The 27,250-nt window shown below is 34.3% G+C and overlaps 2 protein-coding genes across 13 annotated transcripts in view; both read right to left on the bottom strand.

Annotated features, from left to right (window-relative positions):
• Positions 1-27,250, bottom strand: part of GrlHz (Gustatory receptor-like Holozoa) — a 142,015-nt gene that overhangs the window by 19,516 nt on the left and 95,249 nt on the right. The gene's annotated exons all lie outside the window — the stretch shown is intronic.
• ReepA (Receptor expression enhancing protein A) overlaps positions 1-27,250 on the bottom strand; it is a 79,911-nt gene that overhangs the window by 24,613 nt on the left and 28,048 nt on the right. For 8 of the 12 annotated variants that reach the window (XM_067772100.1, XM_067772099.1, XM_067772101.1 and 5 more), the window contains 5 exons: positions 21,588-21,785; positions 17,943-18,056; positions 6,411-6,497; positions 457-608; positions 236-368 (listed from right to left, as the gene is read on the bottom strand). In XM_067772100.1, the coding sequence (XP_067628201.1) occupies positions 236-368; positions 457-608; positions 6,411-6,497; positions 17,943-18,056; positions 21,588-21,776 (675 nt within the window). In that variant the 5' untranslated portion in view covers positions 21,777-21,785. Of the gene's footprint in view, positions 1-235; positions 369-456; positions 609-6,410; positions 6,498-9,973; positions 12,532-17,942; positions 18,057-21,587; positions 21,786-27,250 lie in introns of those variants that run through there. The other 4 variants (XM_067772102.1, XM_067772098.1, XM_067772103.1 and 1 more) reach the window with 3 other exon arrangements.

The following is a 27,250-nucleotide window of genomic DNA, read 5'->3' as shown; positions in this document are numbered from 1 at the left end:
CGGTACATAGTAAATTTACGAGGTAAGCGTGGTCACCTTTCTTGTCATCTTGCTTGTGGATTGGGCAAAGTACTCTTGAACTCCAACCTTGAAGAGTGTACTTTGCAGTTGGTGCATGCTCTTTACCAGCTCTTCGTCTTCATGTTTGCACAGCTCGATGGGTAGCCCGTCGTAGTGCCAGGGAGTGTCCTTATCGCTACAACAACAACAACAACAAAAGCTAACTTTTACTTACCTCAGTGCGTCTTGCGCCTTTTAAACGCGCTTTCGAAGCATTTGTCATTGAAGATGTTCTACTTAAACCAGCAGATAACGGCTCCGCACTGGAATAACCTGAACTAATATCTTCCGATGATCTTATATTGTAGCTATGCAAGAAAAAAAGAAAAGGATCCTTTGTTAAAAACTATTTAAATAGACGTTAAGGTATGTGTGTGTGTTTGTGGCATAACTTACTTATAACCATCTGCACCCTTAACGACATCCACCTCTGAGAAATACATGCCAGTCGAATGGCGCGTACCAGACGCCGAACGCGCAATACCGCCAGCTTGTGGGCGTGGACGCAGCATACGTTGATGTGAACGCATTTGTACCACATCGTCGATCTATGAATTCATATATGTAGCATATGTGTATGTATGTATGTATGTATCAAAGTATGTACATTAACCTGGGTCGATTTGTATGGACGAAAGTTAACCGATATCGCGCCATCGATTTTTCGATACGATTTCCACTGCACATACTCAAAAAAATAATTTTCGAGCCTGCGAAAAAAAAATGGCGAAATGTTTAAATTTTTCGACCAAAACACACCCCATAACCCAAAAAATATTTTTTTTCCAAAAAACTGTTGTAAAAACGTTGGCAATAACAGTTTTTTGAAAAAAAAAAAAATATTTTTTTGGGGTTTGGGGAGTGTTTTGGTCGAAAAATTTAATTGAATTGGTCGAACTGATTGATTCACCATTTTTTCCACAGGCTCGAAAATTATTTTTTGGGTATGCGTAGTGGAACTTTTTTTTCCTGAGCCCTATCGAAAAATCGATGCGCGATATCGGTTAATAAATCAACCCAGTCTAATGTACATATAAGAATGTAAGAAAGTGATATATCACATGATAGGGAACTAACAAAAGTACGCTTAGTTGGCCAGAAAAAATACGAAAAAGGCCCTGTTGTTGTTGTGCCAGTGCTTCGCCCCATCCGAAAAAGTCCCTCTTTAATCATCTTAGTTTATCTTATCTTCATTATTAGAATCGATTTGAATGATTTTCAAGCATTTCTTTAATCTATGGGTTCCCGCACTTTTAATCTGTGGCTGGAAGCAGTTCGAAACAACAATGAAAAACAGGTATGGCCTATTAAATTCCTTTTCGAGGAAACAATCAGTCCTTATTCATGCCTACTACGGTTTTCGGCGGATGGCTTGCAAGAAAGGTACAAATCCGGGCTCTTTTTTACAATCGATTATTTTCCAAACTATATTTTGAACTCATATGTCGGAGTAAAGCACTGGACTAACATTCTCAGCCCAATTCTTAACGAAAATTCCGTGCGAGTTTTTTCCCTTCTCCCATTCCTCGTATTCTAAATAAAAATTCCTTGTGAGTTTTTTCACTTCTCCCTTTCCTCCTATTCTGAACAATGTTCGAAAAAGCGGAAACCGGTTATGGGAGAAAAGTAGGTATTATGAATGTGAGGGACAGGGAGATTTCTCTGCCATTTCATAGGAGTTTTTTTACTTGTTAAATTAAAGGGAATGCATCAAAATAGTTAAAGGAAATTGGTTATTTTAAGAAAGAACACTTATTTGTACAAATTTGTGCTAAAATATGTATTTACATTCTACCACAATATTCTCACTGTTAATACAACAACAACCACAATATTCTTTATTTTAAGTCGAAAATATATCATAAGCAACGGAAGAGCTCTTCGCATAATTGATGCAGCCATCCAGAAATTGCGCAAGGATTTTTTAAGAAGGCTTAAACAGATTTTGGCATATGGCGAAAGGCGAACTCAACTCGACTTGGCCGCCAGAAAATTGCTTTGAAGAATGAATGCAGGCAACTCCGGCTGATTTGTGTTATCCAGCCGGGCTTCTTCTTATGATCCTCTGTTGACGTTGCTGTGACACCAATTCATTACTCATTTCAGTGAATACCACATGAAATGCAATAATGTGCATTGTTTATAACTTATTTCTTAATTTCAAACAAATTGGCAACAATAATTAAACTTTAAAGTTTTTTAAACAAAATAGGAAATGCGCAACGAAATTTCAATTGACAAAACAGCTGACTTCGAAAATTCGAAATTTCTATTCCCCAATTATTCTTCTCCCTAGGAGAAAAGAATTGGAGGAATTTTTCCGCGGGAATAAAAAAATCCGCGAGAATACTTAGAATTGGTCTGTATATACACTGATGCCTCGCAATTGCAGAATAACATAGGAATAAGTGACACCACAGAAACGTCCACAATAATAATAGCAAACTGCCCAACATACACAACGTTATACACCACGGAAATACTTGCAATTTTATCAGCCAAAAATTACACCAAGGAAATAAGAGGAAAACACGCCATCTGCTCTGACTCCCTCCACCCCGCCAACCAAAACGTAAACAACAACGAATTCTACCCCAAACGTATTAGAAGTATACTCTTAGACTTATTTCCGAAAATAGTTCTAATTTGGATCCCTGGACATACAAACATACCCGGTAACGAATATGCAGACGAAGTCGCCAAACTAGCTGCAACTTCACCAGTACATACAATACAAAACCTAAACCAAAACTACGTGTACAAATTCCAAAAAAAAAATTTATCAAAAGACCACACAATTAATCTGGAGCCGAACATCCACATGGTACAAATTAAATAACGCAAACAAAACTAACGTAACCTAGTTCCCAAACACAAATACCCATCAAACCCTATCCCGATTAGACCTCACAAAATACATCAGACTACGACTCGGACACACAAAGATCTCCCATCAATACATACTCAACAACAACCTTCCCAACACTTGTACTTATTGTAGAAATAACACCCCTCTCACAATAACACATATCTTCCTCGAATGCGCTTCCTTTCAGCATTCTAGAAGTCAGGCATTCCACATCGTTAATCCAACCCACTTCCTAAATAATCCCTCAATACAAAATATAGAATTAGTTATAACATTCCTAAAAAATACAGGACTTTATTTTTAAATTTAATAATAAACAAAAAATAAAACACTCATGTAAATATTTACAACAACCTAACTCTAAATTACCTAATGAAATATACAGCCCTATTCTGCATTTCGACTTGGATTGGAATTTTTTCGATTTGGCAATTTTGGTATTCTGTGTTCCAATCTCTTTCGATTCAACTTCGAATCGTTCGATTTTGTGTATTTTGCATTTCGATCGTAGTTCCGTTTTTCTAAGTTGCAAATTAGTTGGCGGAAAAATATTTTCTTTTTCAGCCCAATTCTAAACGAAAATTTCGTGAGAGTTTTTTCCCTTCTCCCATTCCTCGTATTCTAAATAAAAATTCCTTTTGAGTTTTTTCACTTCTCCCTTTCCTCCTATTCTGAACAATGTTCGAAAAGGCGGAAACCGGTTATGGGAGAAAAGTAGGTATTATGAATGTGAGGGAGATTTCTTTGCCATTTGATAGGAGTTTTTTCACTAGTTAAATTAAAGGGAATGCATCAAAATAGTTAAAGGAATTTGGTTCTTTTAAGAAATAACACTTATTTGCACAAATTTGTGCTAAAATATGTACATTCTACCACAATATTCTCACTGTTAATACAACAACAACAACCACAATATTCTTTATTTTAAGTCGAAAAGTATATCATAAGCAACGGAAGAGCTCTTTGTATATTTGATGCAGCCATCCAGAAATTTCGCAAGGATTTTTTAAGAAGGCTTAATTAGATTTTGGCATATGGCGAAAGACGAACTCAACTCGACGTGGCCGCCAGAAAATTGCTTTGCAGAATGAAAGCAGGCAACTCCGGCGGATTTGTGTTATCCCACCGTCTTCTTCTTATGCTCCTCTGTTGATGTTGCTGTGGCACCAATTCATTACTCATTTCAGTGAATACCACATGAAATGCAATAATGTGCATTGTTTATACCTTATTTCTTAATTTCAAACAAATTCGCAACAATAATTAAACTTTTAAATTTTTTAAACAAAATAAGAAATGCGCAACGAAATTTCAATTGACAAAACAGCTGACTTCGAAAATTCGAAATTCCTATTCCCCAATTTTTCTTCTCCCTAGTAGAAAAGAATTGGAGGAATTTTTCCGCGAGAATAAAAAAATCCGCGAGAACAAAATTCCGCGAGAATATTTAGAATTGGTCTGTCTATGTAAGTTCCGAAAAAAAAAAAAGAAACTGGCTCCGAAAAATTACCCGATACTGAAAAAATAACTGAAAAGGTACTGCTTTTCCAAAAAAAAAAAAATTTATTCCAGAAGTGCAACGGTTCTACCCGGTACCCGATACCGAAAAAATAACTGAAAGTTACTGCGTCCGAAAAATAATCTTTTCCGAAACAAAAAATGAATTTCAGAAATGCAAAGCTTCCACCCGGTACCCGATACCGAAAAGATAACTGAAAAGTTACTGCGTCCGAAAAATAATCTTTTCCGAAAAAAAAAAAATGAATTCCAGAAATGTAAACGGTTCTAATATAGATGAGACATTTTGAATTTTAAAAGTGGTGGTAAACTCCAAAATGTAGCATAACCTGGAGTTAATGGCGCAGTGTGAATGTAATATAAGGAGGGCCAAAATTCAATATCAATCGGTCTCCGGTACCAGAATAGAAAAATGGATCCAAAGTAATCCCGAACTAAACACAACGCTACCATTCCGAAACAAAACCTACATATATTCAAAACCGGTTTGTGGTTATTACGAAAAGTTCTGAAACGGCAATGCTAATATGAATTCTGGTGGCGTGATAAAATGTAAATTGACCGTATGACCACTTCGGTCAATTGTCCTTATGAACTCTTTAAATGGCCTAAAGGTCAATTGAATTTATAACCCTTTTAAATTTAAGGTATTGGCCATTACAGAAATTTCCGTTTCCATTATGACCATTCGACTGAATTGAGATCAGTTCAAAAATAAGTAAGCCCCGCAGGTTGAACTAGATGTTAAAGTAATAACATTTTGTTATCCGATTTACCACTGGAATGGCCTTGTGGCCATTAGAAGAGGTAACAAAGACAATGGGTGTTTTTTTCGAAGTCCATAGCTTCGTTTGGGTATGGATTGATTTCTTTAAAAAAATGCTTTGATTTACTACTCTGTCGAGTATTATACTGTTCATTTGAAAGCGGGGTGTCATAAGGTCAACGGTCATAACGTCAATTAACCTATGACCACTTAAAATGCCCACAGTTAATTGATATTTTCATCATATTAAAGAGTTACAATTTCAACGATACTGACATTTTAACCATCCTGCTTTTCCGAAATAGTCATATGACCTTTTGGCCGTTGACCTTATGTCACGCCACCGCAATTGACATTCTAAAAATACAATTTGCGGTTTCAGAGGAACATTTGACAATTCTGCAGTACAATGTATGGCATCTGAAATGAAATTTATTATTCTGAAATATTGTGACGAATATTAGTATCACTAAGCGATACTACCATCACTAAGCCGATACTAAGCAGTATGTACGTAAACAAATCAATCATCATCTACACACATACATACAAGCCAACGGAGAGATACTCATAAACACATGTAATCATCAGCCGAAGTGGTACTCACATATACACACGCATATGCCTATGCGAGAGGCTATAAAATAAAAATACACACGCATATAGCTGGTAACCAAGTAGAAGATTCTAGAAGGAGAAATGTCTAGTAGACATTTGGATAAATATGTTGACAAGGCAACAGAGAGTATAAAAGCAGAGCAAGCTGAGTAGCCAGCTATCAGTTTAATTTAAACACGCTATCAGTTGCGAAGTGAAGTTTAATTGTGAAGTATAATTGTACTACTCCCAAAGTAGTCTAATAAATACCATTTTGAAACACAGAATATTGGAGTGATTTATTTAACAGTTTAGCGATTCGAACGTTAGGAGAAGGTTTGGAATAAGCGGAATTTCACGAAATTCGTTACAATATGTATATTCAACGACGCCTTCAGTTAATTACCTTCAAGTATATTTACGGCTGCAATTTGACATTCATTTAATATTTAAGCCGATCGTTCTGAGAGATTTGACGTTTTGCGGTCTTTTTTTAAAAACATTGAGCCACACCTAAGTGAACTTTTGTTAATTCCTCCGTCGAATTTGTATGACTTTTTGTTCATTTTTTTATTGCAAATTGAAATTTTTTTAATTTACCTCATCCTGAGTGCGATGTACATCTGGCTCTGATAAATCACTTAAGCTGTAGCTGCGACGTATTGTTTGTACTAGATTTCCACCACCCTATTGTTTATTGGCGCAAATGTTTGGGCATAACAAAGAAATTTAGCGGAAATTCAAACAAACGTACATATGTACATATATGCATATGAATATGTACATAGTATATTAGTATGTACTGTATACTATCCGTGTGAATTAACATGTATGTATAACTTAAAATATGCGTAAATACAGTGGTGATCTCAAATATAGCCCTCTTAATTTAAATGCAAAATTTTTATAAAAAATATTTTTTTAGATTTACATATTTTCCCTTTAAACGCTAATATAATATGGGGATGTGTGCTAAACTGGATCATTACTGCGAATTTTCTAAATATCTCGTTACGTGCGCCACTTGGCGGAATGTTTGTCGTCTAAACTTTGCACTGTTGGCACAGTGGTCACTGCCCACTAAAAGGAGAGGTCACTATGACAGCCCCAGCGGGTTCGGGTTAGAATATACCCGAGGTAGGTATGCCTGTCGTAAGAGGCGCCTAAAATACCGGATTCAAGGGGTTTGTGTAGCGCAGCCCTTTCAGGTTGCCAGCGCAATACATAGCTTCTTCAACCCCAATTGTCAACCTCACCTATCCGTGGCGAATCCTGTTTCATTAACAGCCGAGGCTCTGGCGACTACAAGCTCCTCATGGAACTTGGAGGTGGGGAGGGAGGGACGGCCTGAAGGTTTAATGTGGCCATATAAATCGTTCCCGAGATGGTTGGGCTATCACCTTAATGGTGCTGTTACCGGAGCGTACCGGATCTGTATTCGGCAAAGGACTATCACATCGATAACACTCCCCAAATCCTTCGGGGAGCAACCTTATCGCTACAACAACAACATGACAGCTTTTTGATCAGCTTTTGCAGAAAATCCAGATATCTCTCTTGTATATTTGATAGGAAGAGTCTAATACGGCCAACCAAGACCTTTTATCAAAATGGCATATACGAATTTTACTAAATAGCCATTCACACAGGCAAGAGGCTGACATCTATCACAAGCTGCTCTGAGTGGCATCGCCCCGATGTGAGTGTTTTACTCAGAGTGAGACCTATTTACGACTTTATTACGTCAGACTGCTGCAGCTATCAACTTCAATTTTCTTCCCAATTAGACATCAGATCCTACATGGTAAAAGGTAGCACCGCACTTTTCCACTGTTTGTTTTTCTCCAGGCAGGTAGAATAGCTCAAATTGTCCTCTATTTCTAAACGAGGCACCAGCTTTACTAAGAGCGTGATCAAATTTGGTCCTACCGTTTCCATCAAAGTCGATCGAAAGCACTGTTGCTTCGGCTGCACTTGTCATTGAGAATATCTTTAAAACGTTTAGCAAAAAAGGCTCAATGAAGGCAACGGATTCAAAGAGATATGGCGCAATACACAGCATTTGCGATAATAAATGCACACAGACCGATTTAGGCGGCGAAACTGTGGCGACCCCAAGTTCATTAAGAAAGGTCCTTCGAGGTGATGGTACCATCACTCGGATATACCCAAGAGCTTTGGATAGTATGTTGTTACTTGAGCACAAGTCACACACTGGCGATCAACATGACCTCGGCGTTAAAATAAAGAGAAGGGCTCAACAGCATTAACGGATCAAGTGGAAGGAGAGCCTATATATCATAAGGATATGAAATTTGTGAAGGCATGTGACGCCAGAAGGCAGTGTTCAGTCAGAATACCCGTCATGAGTCTACAGTCCTCTCTTCTTAATGATAGAAGTAACTTTGTTAGTCTAAGGTTATAAGACCTACACATAATCTTCAACACCTTACAGCCCCGCGCTTGAACCCACGCGCTTCCTGCAAGGTCGATCATGTGCACCTCTCGCCCAGTCTAATTGGGACGTCTACGGAGCAAGCTTCAAGGGATGCGCCCCTTTTAGCTAGTTCATCCGCTTTTTCATTCCCATCTATTCCCATATGGCCTGGGACCCAATATATATGTATGCTTCTCCCTGTCCCGATTCTTTCGAGGGACTGCTTGCACTCTAACACGCATTTAGATGCTGTGCTATGCGAGATTATTGCATTAATTGCTGCTTGACTGTCAATATAAAAGTTAACACGATTGCAGCTTAGGCTATTCTCTTCCAGCGTTTCTAATGCTTTGGGTGCGGCTACTATTTCCGCTTGGAAAACGCTACAGTAATCCGGCAGCCTGTAGGATCTGCTTATTTCCGGATCAGCACAGTATACCGCAGACCCTACTCCTTCCACTACTTTGGAACCATCTGTGTACACATCTATCGCCTCGTCCGCAATTTGAGCACCCTTGCACCAACCGTACATCTCTATTGTTGCCTTAAGATCGCCCTCGAATCGCAGATAGGGAATCAGGTAGTCTGTTCGTCTTGTGATTGATGACGCTATACTACTATGGCCGTATGGTCGGCGCCGCTGATAGCCAAAGAACAACTAGAAATATTTTGATACCGACGCCCCTTCATGCTCCCGCTAAATAAAGCTTCCTAACGAATGTTCGCAACGAATCACTATCCAGTCATATAATTCCTGAAATAAGGAAACGGACAAGGGTAGCTCACCACTGTATCTATGAACCATACATGTTAAATTCCAATTAGAATTAGCAATTGATGCAATTGGTTTATATTCTCTAATTCATTAAACAATTAGAATTAGTTCAACTAATTCCCATTAGATAATTGAAATTTTTATTCTAATGGTAAATCTAATTGCAATTAGTCGCCATTAGCAAATAAAATTGGTTTACCTTTACAATTAGAAATATAATTGACTTCTGCTAATGCAATTAGATATTCAATTAGCTCGAATTAGAATCAATTATTGATATTTATTAACATCATTATTCGTTCACTTCAATATTTTTTGAAAAAAATTTATTTTTATCAAAATAATTGATTCTAATTCGAGCTAATTGAATATCTAATTGCATTAGCAGAAGTCAATTACATTTCTAATTGTAAAGGTAAACCAATTTTTTTGCTAATGGCAACTAATTGCAATTAGATTTACCATTGCAATAAAAATTTCAATTATGTAATGGGAATTAGTTGAACTAATTCTAATTATTTAATGAATTAGAGAATTTCGCAAATGAAGGTTAATTAGCAATCATTAGCATTATCTAATCATTACTTAACATCTATGCTATGAACATACATAAATCATAAATCGTTAGTATAGTATAAAAAGGGCCAACTATTTTTCAGGTTTTTTCCATTTTCTAGACTTGCATTCACAAGTTCAGCATTAAGCATGGATATGCTTAGTTCAAAGCTGTAGCAATTTTAAGCAATTTTACGAGGGTCTTATCCTGCCTGGCATAAGAAATACGAGTTATGCCCCTTTCTTTACAATACCAACAATTATATGTACATACATACATAGGTACGAGATTTTACAATGCAAATGAACTCAAAGTATGTACAATGTGTTTGAACGTTAAATGAGTTTAGTTTCTTACAATTAAACAATCATAACAATAACAAGAACAAAAATTAATTATCAAAAGTAAAAAAGGTATTTGTGGCATATATTCAGAATTAATCGTACAAAATTACAAGCTAAAATGTGTTTGTTGTTTTATTTATAAAAGCATTAAAATTAATTAATAGTTAGCATTTTGTATTAATACTAATTGTTGGTGATAATGCACAGTGGGACATTTTGAACGAAATTTTAGCAAAATTAAAAATATTTGCAACCGACAAAACTAGAGCAGTCTATCTTAACTAATTTTCTTAAATAACAAATGTCAAATATGATTAGAGTAGTATGTAATCCTAAATTTTAAAGTTTGTATTCAAAACGTTTTTGAAAGTTGCGATTTTGGTGTTTATTTTTGCCTATAAAAAAATGTTCAAACTCAGCTTTTCATGAGGGGTCAAACTCGTCCATTATTTAAAAAACAGACACTAAGTTTAAAAGATCACTTGCCGTTTTGCAAGTTTTTGTTTTAAGTAACTTGACAATCTTATTTCTCGTAGATTTTCATTTGCTGCAAAGCACGATCATCAAAAAATAATAAAATAATGGGAAGAAATACCTTTTTCAGGATTGAAAATCTAATTTGTAGAATATTTTCGAACTTTTGAAAACTAAAAAAAAAAAACTTGAAACTGCGAAGTTCGGAACAAATCAAAAGTTAAAAAATATATATTATTTATCGGAGAGTGCCCTCATTGCTTTTAATGCATAAAAAAATGTTTTAAAGCAAAAAATAGAACAAAGCAAAACCAGTTCATAAAATGAACATTGGTACAAGAAAACATGTAAAAATTATATCCAAAGAAAAAACTATGCAAAGGGAAATTGAGAGAAGTTACATAACAACAAAGGCATGGATTTGGCTAAATGTGTTTATCAATAGTTCAATCAGCGCAATAGTGCGTGGGTTTGAATCACACTCCCGCGAGAATTTTCGAAGTCTGATGAACTATACATATATATACATACATTAGGGCGGGTGAAATTGTATGGGGGAAAAAGGGGAAACAACTTCAGGTGCACATCCAGTTTCTGAATCTATGGGTCATACTGAGTAATATTGTCCATGGGACCATAGGTCTGAAATGAATTTCGAGCCTCCCTAATTTTGTTAGAAAATTGTATATCCTAATCCAAAAGTTCAAAAAAAAAATCTGAAAATAATGACTTAGTTTTTGAATAGAAGCATTTTCAACAAATGAGTTCGCAAAGTTCCAAAAAATGAGTTTTTTTAATATGTTGCATTTAAAAAATTTTTCAGAGTATACATTGCTTAACAAAGCTCAAGGCGAATTTAGTATCAAGTGGTGTTATTCCATCAGCTGATTGCTTCTTCTTGATAATTTCCAAGCAACGCTCTGGTACAACAACATGTCAGTAAATCGAAATCAATTCTTATTTTCTTTTGACTTGTCATTGTTTTGTACGGCGAATTGGGTTGAATACGCTTTGCCAAGGCGAATCCATACCAGGTGGTGGCAATGCGAATTCAACCAATTCGCCGTGCAGAAGAATGTCAAGTCAAAAGAAAATTTTCATTGATTTCGATTAAATGATATATTGTAGTACAAGGCGTTGTATGGAAAATAATCAAGAAGGAATCAGCTGTTGGGATAACAACACCTGGTACTGAATTCGCCTTGCGCTTTGCCATCACCTTGTATAGATTCAAAGCTTATGAAAGTTTGAAAAAAAGTCTAAAAAATGTACTTATTCAAATATACGCATGAAAACCGTTTAAAAACTGAGATTTGATATAATGTTTGTTTTTTTGCTAATTAAATAAATCAAAAATTAGATTTTAAAACACTTTTCTTCAAGCTAAATTTAAATTATTCTAACAAAAAAATTTTTAATCTCACAAAAACTTTTGCTCTAGTTCTTCGTTGCAAAAATTATTAAATTTTAGGACAAGTTCCTTCAAAATGCCACACTATGCGGCTGGCGATTTGAGTTTATTGGCTGACAAACGTTTTCTTAGAGTCGGCCCAGAGATCACAATACATGAAATGAATTAATTTCTTTACATCCAATACAGCCAACTATTCGATTTCAACATCCATGTCTGGCGTGGAATCGCGTAGTTTACGACGTCCCCTTATGCCTGACGAACCACCGGTCGACTTTGTATTCATTTTATTTGACTTTGTTGCATCGGTAGCTTTTGTTGTTGCACTAGTTTTGCGTGAACGTAATTTTCGTGCGGGTAATGCACGCGAACGCGCTGCACCCCTTTCCTGTATCATATCTACTACATCTTCATCATCTTCTTCATCCATTTCAAATAATTGTTCTTCAATTAGAATATGCTCATTTCGTATTATTGCTCTATTCATTATTGGCATTAAATCGATTTGTTCATCATCTTCTGAAAATTCTAATTGTGCTGCATTTAAATAGCCCAGTGAAGCAGAACGATGTATCCGATTGGCGTCAATAGCATAAGAATCTGGGTCGTCACGAGTTAAACGGGCATTACGATGACGTTGTATTTCATTGTCCGATTGGGAAGTGTTCAATAGCATCGCTGGAGATTGATTGTTGCCCATTGTGCCAATGCCATATTGGACTGTCTGTTAGGGGGTGTGTAGGCGTATGTGTATGTGTATGTGTGTATGTGTGTGTGTGTGTGTGTGTGTGTGTGTGAGTGGAGGAACGCATGCAGCAGCAATGTGTGCAAGCGTGTTGTTTGTGTTTTTTTAGCATGTGCGAGTTTATTGTATTAGATTGGTTTAGGCCATGAGTGCGTTAAAAGGCAATAAAATGAAAAAAGAAAAAAACAAAGTATTATTTAACTAAAATAAATTAAATGAATTAATAAATTTAAGAAAAATTAGCTTAAATTAAGGTTTTATGCTATGAAAATGTTCAATCTTTTTTTTAACTGTTAAAAAGTTAATATGCAGCTAAATATGTTTTTGAATTAAACTGAATTTAAAATAAAAAATAAAACAAAAAAGTTTTGAAATTTTGATAAAAAAAAACAAGGCGAATTCTGTACAAGGTAATGTCTATCCTTCATTTGATTTCTTTTTTTTTTTTTGATAATTTTCAAGCAACGCCTTGGTGGAGAAATATGTCAATTGATGGAAATCAATGCAATTTTTTTTGACTTGCCATTCTTCTGCACGGCGAATTAGCTTGCCATCACCTTGTATAGATTCGACTGATAAAAAGTAAATAAAAATGAAATGAGCAGAGAAATCCAACAAAATAATGTTCATAATGAAAAAAAAGTTATCCAATGAAATGGAAAAATTTAAAACTCAAAGTAAATGAAAAATTTAAGAAAACAACAACAAAATTTAAATAAAAAAAAACTGAAATAAAATCTTGATTTTATTATTTAATTGCTTATTAAATTATTGCTTGGTCCAGAATGAAGTAAAAAAGAAATAAATAAAAGCAAACAAAAAATTCGGAAGTTTTTGTACTGCATTTTCTGGACGAATCGGGACAGACAAAATAAAAATATTATTGAAACAAAAAATAAGTGTTTTTTTTTATTTACCATAACTGATAAAGAAGCTAAAATTTGATTAAGCATAAAAAACATTAGCCTAAAAAAACTCTAATTGGAAAAATTCAATTTTTTCTAAATTCTTCATTTTTTTCCGATTATTTTTTCGTTTTAAATAGATATAGATTAAAAAATTTAAGTTTTCAAACATCACTTCTGAACAAAAGATCAACGAAATAAAATATAGCAAACATTTATTTGAAATATGTAAAAAATGCCAAGGAAAATATTTTTGTGTAAGTTTTCTAATAAGTCACACTTCGTAAGAGAAACTCAACAAAATTCCCAATGAGCAAAGTATATTTGTTAAAACATTATTAAAAAATAAGCAATAACACTATTAATTGAAAACAAGTTTATAAAAATTACAAAATTTTTTAATAGCTAAAAAATAAAAGGGAAAACAAAAAAAAAAGGACTGAAATATTTGTTGAAAGTTAGTAAATATATAATAAAGAAATATATTCCAAATACAAAAAAAAATTAGTTAAATTTTTTTTTATTTAATGAGTTTTAAAAAGCACGCAAAAAAGTGAAATTTAAATATAAAATGTTTGTTCATTTTGTAGAAACAAACAAAAAATAAAAGTTTTTTTAACTAAAAACACATTTTTTAATTCAGTGATCTTAAAAAATGATTTGAAATAAATGTGATAAAATTTTTTAAATGGAAGCAAAAGGATATGAAAGTTTCATTTTTACTTACGATAAAAATGTAATAATATTTATTTAAAAATGATAAAAAAGCGATAACAAAATATTAATTGAAAATAAATTTTTAGAATATCCCAAAATTTTTCAATAACCAAACATCTAGAAAAAATCAAATATGACAAGAAAAAGAAGTAAAATTGAAATATAAAATCTTTGTTCAAATTTAATACAAATACAAAAAAAAATAAAAAAATAAAAAAAGTTATAAAAGTTATAAAAATATTTAAGAAGGAAAGGAAAACAAAAAGCTATTAAAAATAACAAAACAAAATTTGAAAAAAAAAAAATTTAATAAAACAAACAAAAAACAAGTAAGGAAAGCTAAGTTCGGATGTAACCGAACATTAATACTCAGCTGAGAGCTTTGGAGACAAAATAAGGCAAAAAGAGTATTTTAAAGGGGAGTGGGCCATAGTTCTATAGGTGGATGCCTTTTCGAGATATCGCCATAAAGGTGGACCAGGGGTGACTCTAGAATGGGTTTGTACGATATAGTATCAAACTAAAGAGGGTTTTAAAAGGGAGTGACCCCTAGTCGTATATGTGAAGGCGTTTTCGACCAGGGTGACCCAGAACATCAGCTGTCGGTTACCGCTAATTTATTTATATATGTAATACCACGAACAGTATTCCTGTCATGATTCCACGGGCTTTGGGTTTTGCCCTGCAGAACTTTTTCATATCCTTCTACTTAATATGGTAGGTGTCACACCCATTTTACAAAGTTTTTTCTAAATTTATATATATTTTGCGTCAAAAAACCAGTCCAATCACCATGTTTTATCCCTTTTGTTGTATTTGGTATAGAATTATGGCATTTTTTTCACTTTTTGAAATTTTCGATATCGCAAAAGTGGGCGTGGTCATAGTCGGATTTCGCCCATTTTTAATACCAATATAAAGTGAGTTCAGATAAGTACGTGCACTAAGTTTAGTAAAATATACCGATTTTTGGACAAGTTATCGTGTCAACGGCCGAGCAGAAGGACAGACAGTCGACTGTGTATAAAAACTGGGCGTGGCTTCAACCCATTTCGCACATTTTCAGAGAAAACAGTTATCATCATAGAATCTATGCCCCTACCAAATTTCACAAGGATTGGTAAATTTTTGTTCGACTTATGGCATTAAAAGTATTCTAGACAAATTAAATGAAAAAGGGCGGAGCCATGCCCATTTTGAAATTTTCTTCTATTTTTGTATAGATATATATAGACATAATTTACTTATATACTGTAAAGATATTCAATTTTTTGTAAAAATTTGACTTAAACATTTTTTTTTTTAAGTGGGCGTGTTCGTTATCCGAGTTTGCTAATTTTTATCTTGAACATATATAGTAATAGGAGTAACGTTTATCTCAAATTTCATCATGACTGCAAAATTACAGCTTGCCAAACTTTTAAATTACCTTATTTTAAAAAGCGGGCGGTGCCTCGCCCACCGTCCAAAATTTTACTGATTTTCTATTCTGCGTCATAAGGTCAACAAACCTACCAAGTTTCATCGCATTTTTTCGGTTTTTCGAAATTTTCGATATCGAAAAAGTGGACGTGGTTATGGTCCGACTTCGTTCATTTTACATAGCGATCTGAGATGAGTGCCCAGGAACTCACATACCAAATTTCATCTAAATACCTTAAAATTTACTCAAGTTATCGTGTTCACGGACAGACATACGGACGGGCGGACATGGCTAAAGGAATTTCTTTTTTCGCCCAGATCATTTTGGTATATAGAAGTCTACATCTATCTCGATTAGTTTATGCCGTTATGGGGTACCATCATGCGAACAAAATTAATATACTCTGTGAGCTTTGCTCAGCTGAGTATAATAAAATATTATATAATATTTATAAAAAAGATATATATCTATAAAAAAAAAATCCTAATTTTTTAATAGCTAAAAGTATAAAAAATTCGAATATGGTAAGAAAAAGGTAAAATTACAATATGAAGTATTTGTTCAAATTTAACAAAAATACAAAAAAAAAGTTTTAATAAACAAAAAAGTTAAGCAAAAATGATCTTAGAAAAAACAAAATAAAATCAATTAAATTGAAATGTTCAAGAAAACTAAAATAATGAAAAAAAATGGATAAAAAACAGTAAAAATTAAGAAACTTCAAAGTCTGAAAAATTTAATGTAACTAAATTAAAGTAAAAAATATAAATTATTAGCAAAAATTTTATAATCCAATTGAAAAACTTATTTGATAAAAAAGTATAAAATGAAATTAAAAAAGTAAAATATATTCAAAAAAATAATATTTCAATAAAAAGATTGCATCGACGAGGAGATAAGTAAGAATAAAAAGTTGAAGACTAATATCAATTTTAAATAAAAAACAATTAAATTGAAAAACAGAAGAAACTTAAAAACTAAAAAAAAAACATACATAAATATTCTTCCGACAAAAAAGGCAGTAAATTAAAAGACATTTAAATTGACGAAAAGTAACATACATTTATTTTGGTTTTGTATACAAAAAATATTCCAACGTAAAGTACGTATAATGAAATTGAATTACAAAATTAACAAACTACAAAATGAATACATACATACATATATATGCCTATAATAAATATCTTAGAGCAATGATACAATTGATCAAATAATGCGCACAGCTGCAGCGTTTACTAGGCAAAAGCATATAAGTCATTCAAAACCAGCGTTTTATTTTTTTTTTTAATTTTTTTTTTATTTTGTATGGAGTTTTCAAGTTATTAAAGGTTTACAATTATAGTACCCATACATTTACAGATATACAATTATAGTACCCACGATACTCTGGTGTGAACATCGGGGAGATTGATGTATATTGGAACGATTTTCCGTCATCCCTTGTCAAATTTGGTTTCGAGACCAACCGGTTTCGGCGTTATGCCATCATCAGCGGCGATTTTCGTTCTCGAACTGGTTTGTCTCGCAACCAAATTCGACAAGGAATGACGGAAAATCGTATGTACAATGTATATACAATGTAATTTTGTTAGAAAATTTTATATCCCAATCCAAATCCGAATTTGACATTTATTTTCACGTATTTATTTGTGAGAGCCGCTATTCGGAGGCTCGAAATTCTGAAATGAATGGTCCCATGGACAATATTACTCAGTATGCCCCATAGATTCAGTAACTGGATGTGCCTTTTCAACAATAAATTTGACCCGCCCTAATGTACATCATTTAACCACCCTGTTTAAAATCAACAAAACAAAATAAGACACTTTTTTTGCTCTTACAACAACGTGCACAATAGCATAAAAAAAAATTGAGAATTTATCTTGAAAACTGCATTGTATTGACATGGAATGACCCATATGCTAAAATTTTCATAAGCAAAGTTTATTCAATGTGCAAATTTAAACTTAATATAATATAAAATAAGTAAATTATAATTAATTCTATACACAAGTAAATAAAAAAATTAAGAAATAAAGTTGCTTCGTTAATGCGCCTTCGTCATTCAAATGCATCTTCTCTAAGCAAGTTTAATATGTATATGAATAGATAGCTGGCATTTATATAGAAACGGTTAGATAAACTCTAACTGTGATTTAGTTACGCAATTTGCATTGATCATGATAGGTGATGATGAATTATGTTAAATACGAGTTTACGAGTATTTTGTTGTTGCAAAATGATACGAGCACAATAATGTGATGACTGTGAGACTGTTTACATAGTGATGTTTGATTTCTAAAAATATGGCATTTTTAATTGTTGCAGCGTTGAAAAACATTTACCTTAAGCGCTGTTTGCATAATAACATTCGTAGCATAATTGACGCCTTTGGTACCCAACTGTAGCACCGCCGAGTAGCCGCGTTCTTTAGCTTGATTAAGATATTCATCGATTTCCTAGAAGAAGAGCGAACATTAATTAATATGAATGCAATAAGCACCAAATTTAATTTTATAGATGTGAGAGAGCTGGCGCACTGATTAAAACCTTTGCTTTGTTCCTGTTGAATGAGAAGGCCTGTTGCTAAAATTAATGAGACAATTTTTCAGAATGGAAGAAGCAGACTCATTGTTAAGTTGGAAAACCTAGCGACCATATCCCTCATTTACTTCAATAGTCTCATAACTCAAAAACATGACTTTTGAGTTAATAACATATAAACGTACCCAATAACATGGGCTATATTGTATAAAAAAATCTTTGTGATCCGTTAAAAATTTACCACGTGCTATAAAAATGGAAATGTGCCTTTATATGTGCAACATATGGCAGCTAAAATCTTTGAATGGCTCTCCTGGAAAATTGTGTTTTTTTGACTTATGACACTATTGAAGTAAATGAGCGATATGTACTGTTGTACATCTCGAAAACCAATGTTTCTAAATTTAAAAAAGCTCGCTCAGTATTTGAAAATGAACCACAACATTACGGATTAACATAGCATAGCTTGATACTATATAATTTTCGATTCAAATTTTACTTTCATACTTTTTGAATTTGAACAAGTAAGGAAGTCAAAGTTCGGGTGAAACCGAACATTACATACCCAGCTGTACACTTGAAATGCTGTTGTTGTTTGTTTTGTGAGCTTACAATGCTGCGCAATAATACATACATATAATGTTTTTTTCTGAACTAATTTTCGTTTAAAAGAAGCAAAAATGATACAGAGGCTAACACCAATGACCTTGAGCGGGTAATAATGCAGTTTTCCTTCAGATATGAGGATTTCCTTACCGTTTACAAGAAGGTATATACAAAAAAAAGTATACAAAGGGCAGGGTTATTAACGAAATTTTCCTACTTTTACTAGAAATAGCTATTACCTGCATCTACGCACATTTACAAAATCTTTTATATAAAAGAAGGCGATTTAACCGATTTAGTCTATTTTTACTGAAAATATTTCCTGTTAAAAGGCAGACATGTGCACCAACTTTTTCCTCGAGTTATGGCTCCAGAAACGTTCGAAAGTGTATTTTAAGAAAGGGGCAGACGCCCATTTTTCAAGATTTGAATTATTTCCCATTTCTTGTTATAATGGCACAAAATACGATTGGTACAAAACTATTTTTCGCTAAGATTTAACTTATTATTTTTGCCTACGTCCCTTTTTAAAGTCATTTATATAAAAGTGGGCGTGGTTCTTAACCAATCTTATCCATTTTTACTAGAAATATTTCCTGCTATAAGGAAAATATGTGCACCCAACTTTATTACGATATGTAACTTTTTCTTTGAGTTATGGCTCACGAAACATTGAAAATTGCTTAGACAAAAAAGGGGCGGTGCCACACCCATTTTCAAAAATGTTACGGTTTTTTCAATTTAGAAAGTAAAATTCTATTGATACAAAGCTCTTTTTCGCTAAGATTTAACTTATTATTTTCGTTCTCGACCATTTTAAAAATCTTTTATATAAAAGTGGCCGTGGTCCTTAACCGATTTCGTTAATTTTCCTTGCCACGCCCATTTTAAAATTTTTTTTTCAAATTTTTATCAAGAGTCTCAATATCAGTCCACACGTAACATTTCAACATTCTAGGTGTATTATTTACTAAATAATCAGGTTTTTTGTGTTTTCCAAAATGTTATATATATAAAAAGTGGGCGTGGTTATGACCCGATTTCGCTCCTTTTCAATACAATACCAATCTATTCTGGGTTCAGATAAGCTCGTGTACCAAATTTGGTGAAGATATCTCAATATTTACTCAAGTTATCGTGTTAATGGACGGACGGACGGACGGATATGGCTCAATCAATTTTTTTTTCGATACTGATGGTTTTGATATATGGAAGTCTATATCTATTTCGATTCCTTTATACCTGTACAACCAACCGTTATACAATCAAAGTTATAATACCCTGTAAACAAGTACAGCTGGGTATAAAAATTGACTTTTGTTTTAATTTAACATTTATGTTGGGCTAAGGCTGGTTTCAATAAATATTCTGATTTCGTGTCTGATCGTTTCCCACTTACACTTGGATCGGGATAAGAATTGGCTCTGAAGATCGAGATAATCGGGAAAAGGGTGATAATTTTCATGGACAGCCAGGATGCGCTAAAGACCTTGGACTCATGTGTCATGAACAACGTGAATGACGCAGATCTCTTAATAAGATGGTCCAGCACTTCAGAATTAGCCTTGTATATGCACATGGATACAGGTAAATTGAAGGCGACTGCTCTGTTCAGCGCTTCCTACATGCGAATAATCAAGTTTGGTTCGACCTTCCTACGAGAAAGAGGATGCACTAGCACTCTTTTAACTCTGCATAAAGAAGATCTTTCGTCCCTGGTAAGGATCCTTACTGGTGGTCATCCGCAGTAGCTGGTAGAGTAAGGCTTACTTACTTTTTAGGGCTTCACAATGAGCCCATTGGTGGCTTAAGTGTCGGACTGGGACGCAACTTCACGGCACAGTCCTTCTAATCTAACCAAATCTAACCTACACTTTGATTTCGTTTAGTCGAGCCCGGTACCAGTTTTCATTTTCATGCCATTTGGAATGGCAGATTTTGTTTCAGCTCCAATATTGGATCTGGGTTCGGTTCCGGTTTGGCGCTGGATTCAGTCCGGTTTCGCTCCGGTAAGGAATTTCAATCGCTCTCGCTAATTGCAGCTGTGGCATCAGAAATTGTATGCAAATACCATCAGTGGTGCATATGACCTAGCAGGCCAGTGTTTGGCCAACGGCTACTCTCAGTATTTTTCACCAATTCATCTTAAGTATGTCTAAAGATGGTAATCAGAAGATGATTTTCTAGAAATTCTACAAAGCCGCGATCGCACCAATCTTTTTTTTTCATCTCTTAGACAGTTCGGAAAGAGACGACCCATGAAAACCCCTAGTGGCACATGGAAATCTCTCGCACCTGTTACCTTAGGAGCCAATTCACATTAAGCTTACGAGACCTTGCAACCTAAATCCAAGAAACTCCTCGTAGATTCATACGGCTTATGCCCACTCCCTACAATGCCTAAGCCGACTTGATGTGAGAGATTTGGGTCCTAGCTGATTTTCCAAAACGACTTCTTTCACCTCACACAGTTAGCTTCCTGCTTTCCTTCGCGTGGAACTATTAAATGCAAAAGTTATGAAGTCTTCGGCACAGCCGATTACAGTTCAGTCATTACTTGTTTCAGAAAGTATTTCTGTAGCTTGGAACCATTTCTCGACTTTTTTAAATATTCTAGGATCTTTAAAGTGATCTACGGTTCTTCTCGTACTTTTTTCGATTCTTAAAGTATAAGTCTTATCTTCATTTGGCCTCTTGTTTGAAAATGTTTAGATGTATTTTTCTATTCCTAATTAAACAACCCAGTTCCTAATTCTGTCCATTGTGGTTACATATATGTATAGCTCAGATTTCTTGTTAGCGACCACATGAGAGAAATATGACTCTACCACATTTCGTACCTGTTCTCTGCGTGTTAGCATTGGATGTACAAACTTTCTGTATAATGTTGAGCTACCCTTTGTAGCGGGCGATAAAAGCCATAAAACTATAATCACTTTCACCTCATAATAGAATGGAAACCATGAAAGAAAGATATCCGTAAACGTTTCAATGCATGTAAAGAATGCATAAACAATCCAATACATCATCCATTTTACCTGAAAATTTTAAATAAAAATGTGATCAATACAATGGCAATATCAAAAGAAGAGTATGCAAAACAAACGAAACTGTGTATTCGAAAATGTTTGCAATCATTGTGGGTCAAAATCGGATTTACTTCAATGTTAAACCTTTTCTACTGTATTTGATAAAAGAGCAAATATATTCCAGACTTGGTGGCTACATGAAATTCAGGGAACGACAAACGCATTTCAGAACAGCTTGAAAATGTTTTTAAAATATTGTGACGAATATTACCATCTCTAAAGTTATTAAATAAAGGCACAACAAAAAAAACATTAACCAAGCTACATAAACACATTCAGCCTATTCTGCATTTCGACTTGGATTGGAATTTTTTCGATTTGGCAATTTTGGTATTCTGTGTTCCAATCTCTTTCGATCCAACTTCGAATCGTTCGATTTTTTGTATCTGCATTTCAATCGTAGTTCCGTTTTTCTAAGTTGCAAATTAGTTGGCGGAAAAATATTTTCTTTTATTTTTTTATTAAGAATTTTAACAAAAATGTAAGTAAAACTTGTTAAGAAACGTAGAAGGCTTGATGATGATTGTTTTTTTATACGTTTCCAGGTCAAAAACAACATGTCGATGTCGAAGTTCTTGGACCTATTTGCCCCGGAAAAGTATCTAACACATACTTGACAGCATCCTTGTTAAGTCGAAATTTTTTTTTGAACCTAAATAAGAAAATAAGCCATTAAACTTTACCACTTTTAAGTTCAATTTCTTACAATTCGTCACTCATCTCAAATGGATTACACAAATCTCGCAATATTTGCCTTTCCATTCTCGCCTGGCCATTTTCATATACGTTGCTTTCCAACTCCACAAATAATGCCGCGGCTATTGATTCCAGTATAATAGACAGCTATAATTTGTGTCTGTTCGTTGGGGCCAGTTATATGCCAAAGCAAGCTGCCGGAGTAGAGGAAGGTGAAGCAAAAACGTAAACAATCCTTGCGGAAAGAATAAATAAATCTTCATAAAGTATTTTAGGCCAGTGCAATGAAATTAGCGTCCATAAAATTCAGAAAATGTCAACTATATTCGTGCAGGAATCCGTTTTAACAAAACTTGGTGGCCACGGCAGGGAATTGGCCAAAAGAACGACAAAAACACACTTACAATTATGAAAGCACTTCATTCAAAAAAATATAACACTGCGGCAATATATATTGTATTGCTTTTTTTTGTACAAAATGGCGTGGATAATAAAATATAAACGTTTTTCAGTGTTTTTTACAAATTTTCTTTAATTTATTTTGTTCCAATGTTCACACATTCCGTACCAACAGCTGATTTCGAAAAATCATTTGCTCTTCCTCTTCTCTTTACGATTCCGTCGTAATGCAGAATACCAAACTTCGATTAAAGCGGAGCGTAGAACGGAAACGTAATCGAAATGCAGAATAGGGGTGATTAATCATCATTTACCCACATACCATACAAGGCAGCGAAGAGATAACTCATAACAGATGTAGTCATCGGTGGAAGTAGTACTCACATATACACGCGCATATGGCTATGCGAGAGGCTATGACGTGTATCTGTAGTTTATAGCTGGTAACCAAGTAGAAAATTCTAGCAGAAGAAACGTCTACACATTTGGGCACAGAGTATAAAAGCAGCGAAAGCTGAGTAATCTGTAATCAGTTTCATTTAAGCACGCTATTGGTTGCGAAGTATAAGTGTTATTGTGAAGTACTTTCAAAGTAGTCTAATAAAGACCATTTTGCATTATTGAATATTGGAGTTATTTATTCAACAATTTAGCGACACGAACATTAGTAGAAGGTGTAAGATAAGCGGAGTTTCCCTAAATTCGTTACAATATGTTTCTGAAATACATTTGACTTTGCTGAAATACAGTGGAAACATTTATGTTGAGGCAAGTGCTGATATTATTTCGGGTGCAGTGTCGCTTCGGAACTATTGTCGATATTATTTCGGCATGATAACATCACTACTTTCGGAACTATTTCTGAATCATTTGATAATTTCAAAATTAGTTTCTGGATTTTCTAAGAAATATTTTGGACATATTAACAAACCATTCCAGGCCATTTCTGTATTATTTCGTAACCGATTTCCAGATAATTTCGATTAAGAGATCAAGTATGGACAATTAAGGGATGCTTTAGAACAATTACAGCGATATTCATGGTACTATATAGGTACTAGAGCTGCAAAAGTATCGATGGTGGCGCCATTCGATATCTTCGATAGTTTGGAAAATTCTATCTATACATTGGGGTGTTTCTTATAAATCAAACACAAGAATTTCCATAGTCTCATCACTCGATATGGTGATACAGGGTCAAAAATTACATATTGTAACGAATTTAGAGAAATTCCGCTTATTTTACACCTTCTACTAACGTTCGTATCGCTAAATTATTGAATAAATAACTCCAATATTCAATAATTAAAAATGGTCTTTATTAGACTGCTTTGAAAGTACTTCACAATAACACTTATACTTCGCAACCAATAGCGTGCTTAAATCAAAACTGATTCCTGACTACTCAGCTTTCGCTGCTTTTATACTCTCTGTTATCTCGTTCACCCATTTCTCTTAAAGTCTAGTAACTTCGCGAATTTAAAGCCTGGTTACCAGCCATATATGTACATGTATATTTGTAGTTTATAGTCTATCGCATAGCCATATGCGTGTGTATATGTGAGTACTACTTCGGCTGATGGTGAGTATCTCTCTGCTACCTTGTATGTACATGTGTAAATGATGATTAATGTGTTGTTGTTGTTGTTGTGTTTATGTAGCTTGCTTTAATGTTGTTGTGCCTTTATTTAATAACCTTAGGGATGTGAGTATCATTTAGTGATGCTAATATTCGTCACACTATTTTGGATATTTTTGTATATCTGAAACTTACAACCAACAATTCCATAGTATATGATTTCATACATAAATTTTAGTCCCGAACTTTCGTATTAACATTTGAAAGAGTGAGAGGCGACTAGAATACCTAAGTGATTGTAGGGGTTGTGTATCGCGGGATGATCCCTGAAATATTTTATCATTGTTGCAAACATATTTTTCAATTTTTCTTTCTGTATTATTGCGACATCATATCGGAATAATGCTGTTATTATTTTATTGTTTCTGTCGCCCTCGTGATTTCCTTCGGATAGATGTGGAATTATTCCTCAATCAGTTTCGGAGGTTTTTTCTGTATTTCGGGTCTAATGTCGAGATCATTTCGAAATTGTTAGGGGATTACTTTTTATACTCAGTTGAGCAGAGCTCACAGAGTATATTAAGTTTGATTGGATAACGGTTGGTTGTACATATATAAAGGAATCGAGATAGATATAGACTTCCATATATCAAAATAATCAGGATCAAAAAAAAATTTGATTGAGCCATGTCCGTCCGTCCGTCCGTCCGTCCGTTAACACGATAACTTGAGTAAATTTTGAGGTATCTTGATGAAATTTGGTATGTAGGTTCCTGAGCACTCATCTCAGATCGCTATTTAAAATGAACGATATCGGACTATAACCACGCCCACTTTTTCGATATCGAAAATTTCGAAAAATCGAAAAAGTGCGATAATTCATTACAAAAGACAGATAAAGCGACGAAACTTGGCAGATGAGTTGAACTTATGACGCAAAATATAAAATTAGTAAAATTTTGGACAATGGGCGTGGCACCGCCCACTTTTTAAAGAAGGTAATTTAAAACTTTTGCAAGCTGTAATTTGGCAGTCGTTGAAGATATCAAGATGAAATTTGGCAGGAACGTTACTCCTATTACTATATGTACGCTTAATAAAAATTAGCAAAATCGGAGAAGGACCACGCCCACTTTTAAAAAAAAATTTTTTTAAAGTAAAATTTTAACAAAAAATTTAATATCTTTACAGTATATAAGTAAATTATGTCAAGATTCAACTCCAGTAATGATATGGTGCAACAAAATACAAAAATAAAAGAAAATTTAAAAATGGGCGTGGCTCCGCCCTTTTTCATTTAATTTGTCTAGGATACTTTTAATGCCATAAATCGAACAAAAATTAACCAATCCTTTTGAAATTTGGTAGGGGCATAGATTTTATGGCTTTAACTGTTTTCTGTGAAAATGGGCGAAATCGGTTGATGCCACGCCCAGTTTTTATACACAGTCGTCCGTCTGTCCTTCCGCATGGCCGTTAACACGATAACTTGAGCAAAAATCGATATATCTTTACTAAACTCAGTTAACGTACTTATCTGAACCCACTTTACCTTGGTATGAAAAATGAACGATATCGGACTATGACCACGCCCACTTTTTCGATATCGAAAATTGCGAAAAATGAAAAAAATGCCATAATTCTATACCAAATACGAAAAAAGGGATGAAACATGGTAAGGTAATTGGATTGTTTTATTGACGCGAAATATAACTTTAGAAAAAACTTTATAAAATGGTTGTGACACCTACCATATTAAGTAGAAGAAAATGAAAAAGTTCTGCAGGGCGAAATAAAACACCCTTAAAATCTTGCCAGGTATTACATATATAAATAAATTAGCGGTATCCAACCGATAATGTTCTGGGTCACCCTAGTCCACATTTTGGTCGATATCTGGAAAACGCCTTCACATATACAACTACCACCACTCCCTTTTAAAACTCTCATTAATACCTTTATTTGATACCCATATCGTACAAACTCATTCTAGAGTCACCCCTGGTCCACCTTTATGGCGATATCTCGAAAAGGCGTCCACCTATAGAACTATGCCCTACACCCTTTTAAAATACTCATTAACACCTTTCTTTTGATACCCATATTGTACAAACAAATTCTAGGGTCACCCCTGCTCCACCTTTATGGCGATATCTCGAAACGGCGTCCACCTATGGAACTAAGGAATACTCCCTTTTAAAATACTCATTATCACCTTTCTTTTGATGCCCATATTGTACAAACAAATTCTAGGGTCACCCCTGGTCCACCTTTATGGCGATATCTCGAAAATGCGACCACCTATACAACAACCACCACTCCCTTTAAAAACCCTCATTAATACCTTTAATTTGATACCCATATCGTACAAACACATTCTAGAGTCACCCCTGGTCCACCTTTGTGGCGATATTCCGAAAAGGTGTCCACCTATAGAACTAAGCCCCACACCCTTTTAAAATACTCATTAACACCTTTCTTTTGATACCCATATTGTACAAACAAATTCTAGGGTCACCCCTGGTCCACCTTTATGGCGATATCTCGAAACGGCGTCCACCTATGGAACTAAGGATTACTCCCTTTTAAAATACTCATTAACACCTTTCTTTTGATACCCATATTGTACAAACAAATTCAAGGGTCACCCCTGGTCCACCTTTATGGCGATATCTCGAAACGGCGTCCACCTATGGAACTAAGGATTACTCCCTTTTAAAATACTCATTAATACCTTTAA

Source organism: Eurosta solidaginis, chromosome 3 (assembly GCF_040869045.1).
Source record: "Eurosta solidaginis isolate ZX-2024a chromosome 3, ASM4086904v1, whole genome shotgun sequence".
Lineage (NCBI taxonomy): Eukaryota > Metazoa > Arthropoda > Insecta > Diptera > Tephritidae > Eurosta > Eurosta solidaginis.
Note: the sequence above shows the minus strand (reverse complement) of the source record. Positions and strands in the feature narration are given on the sequence as shown.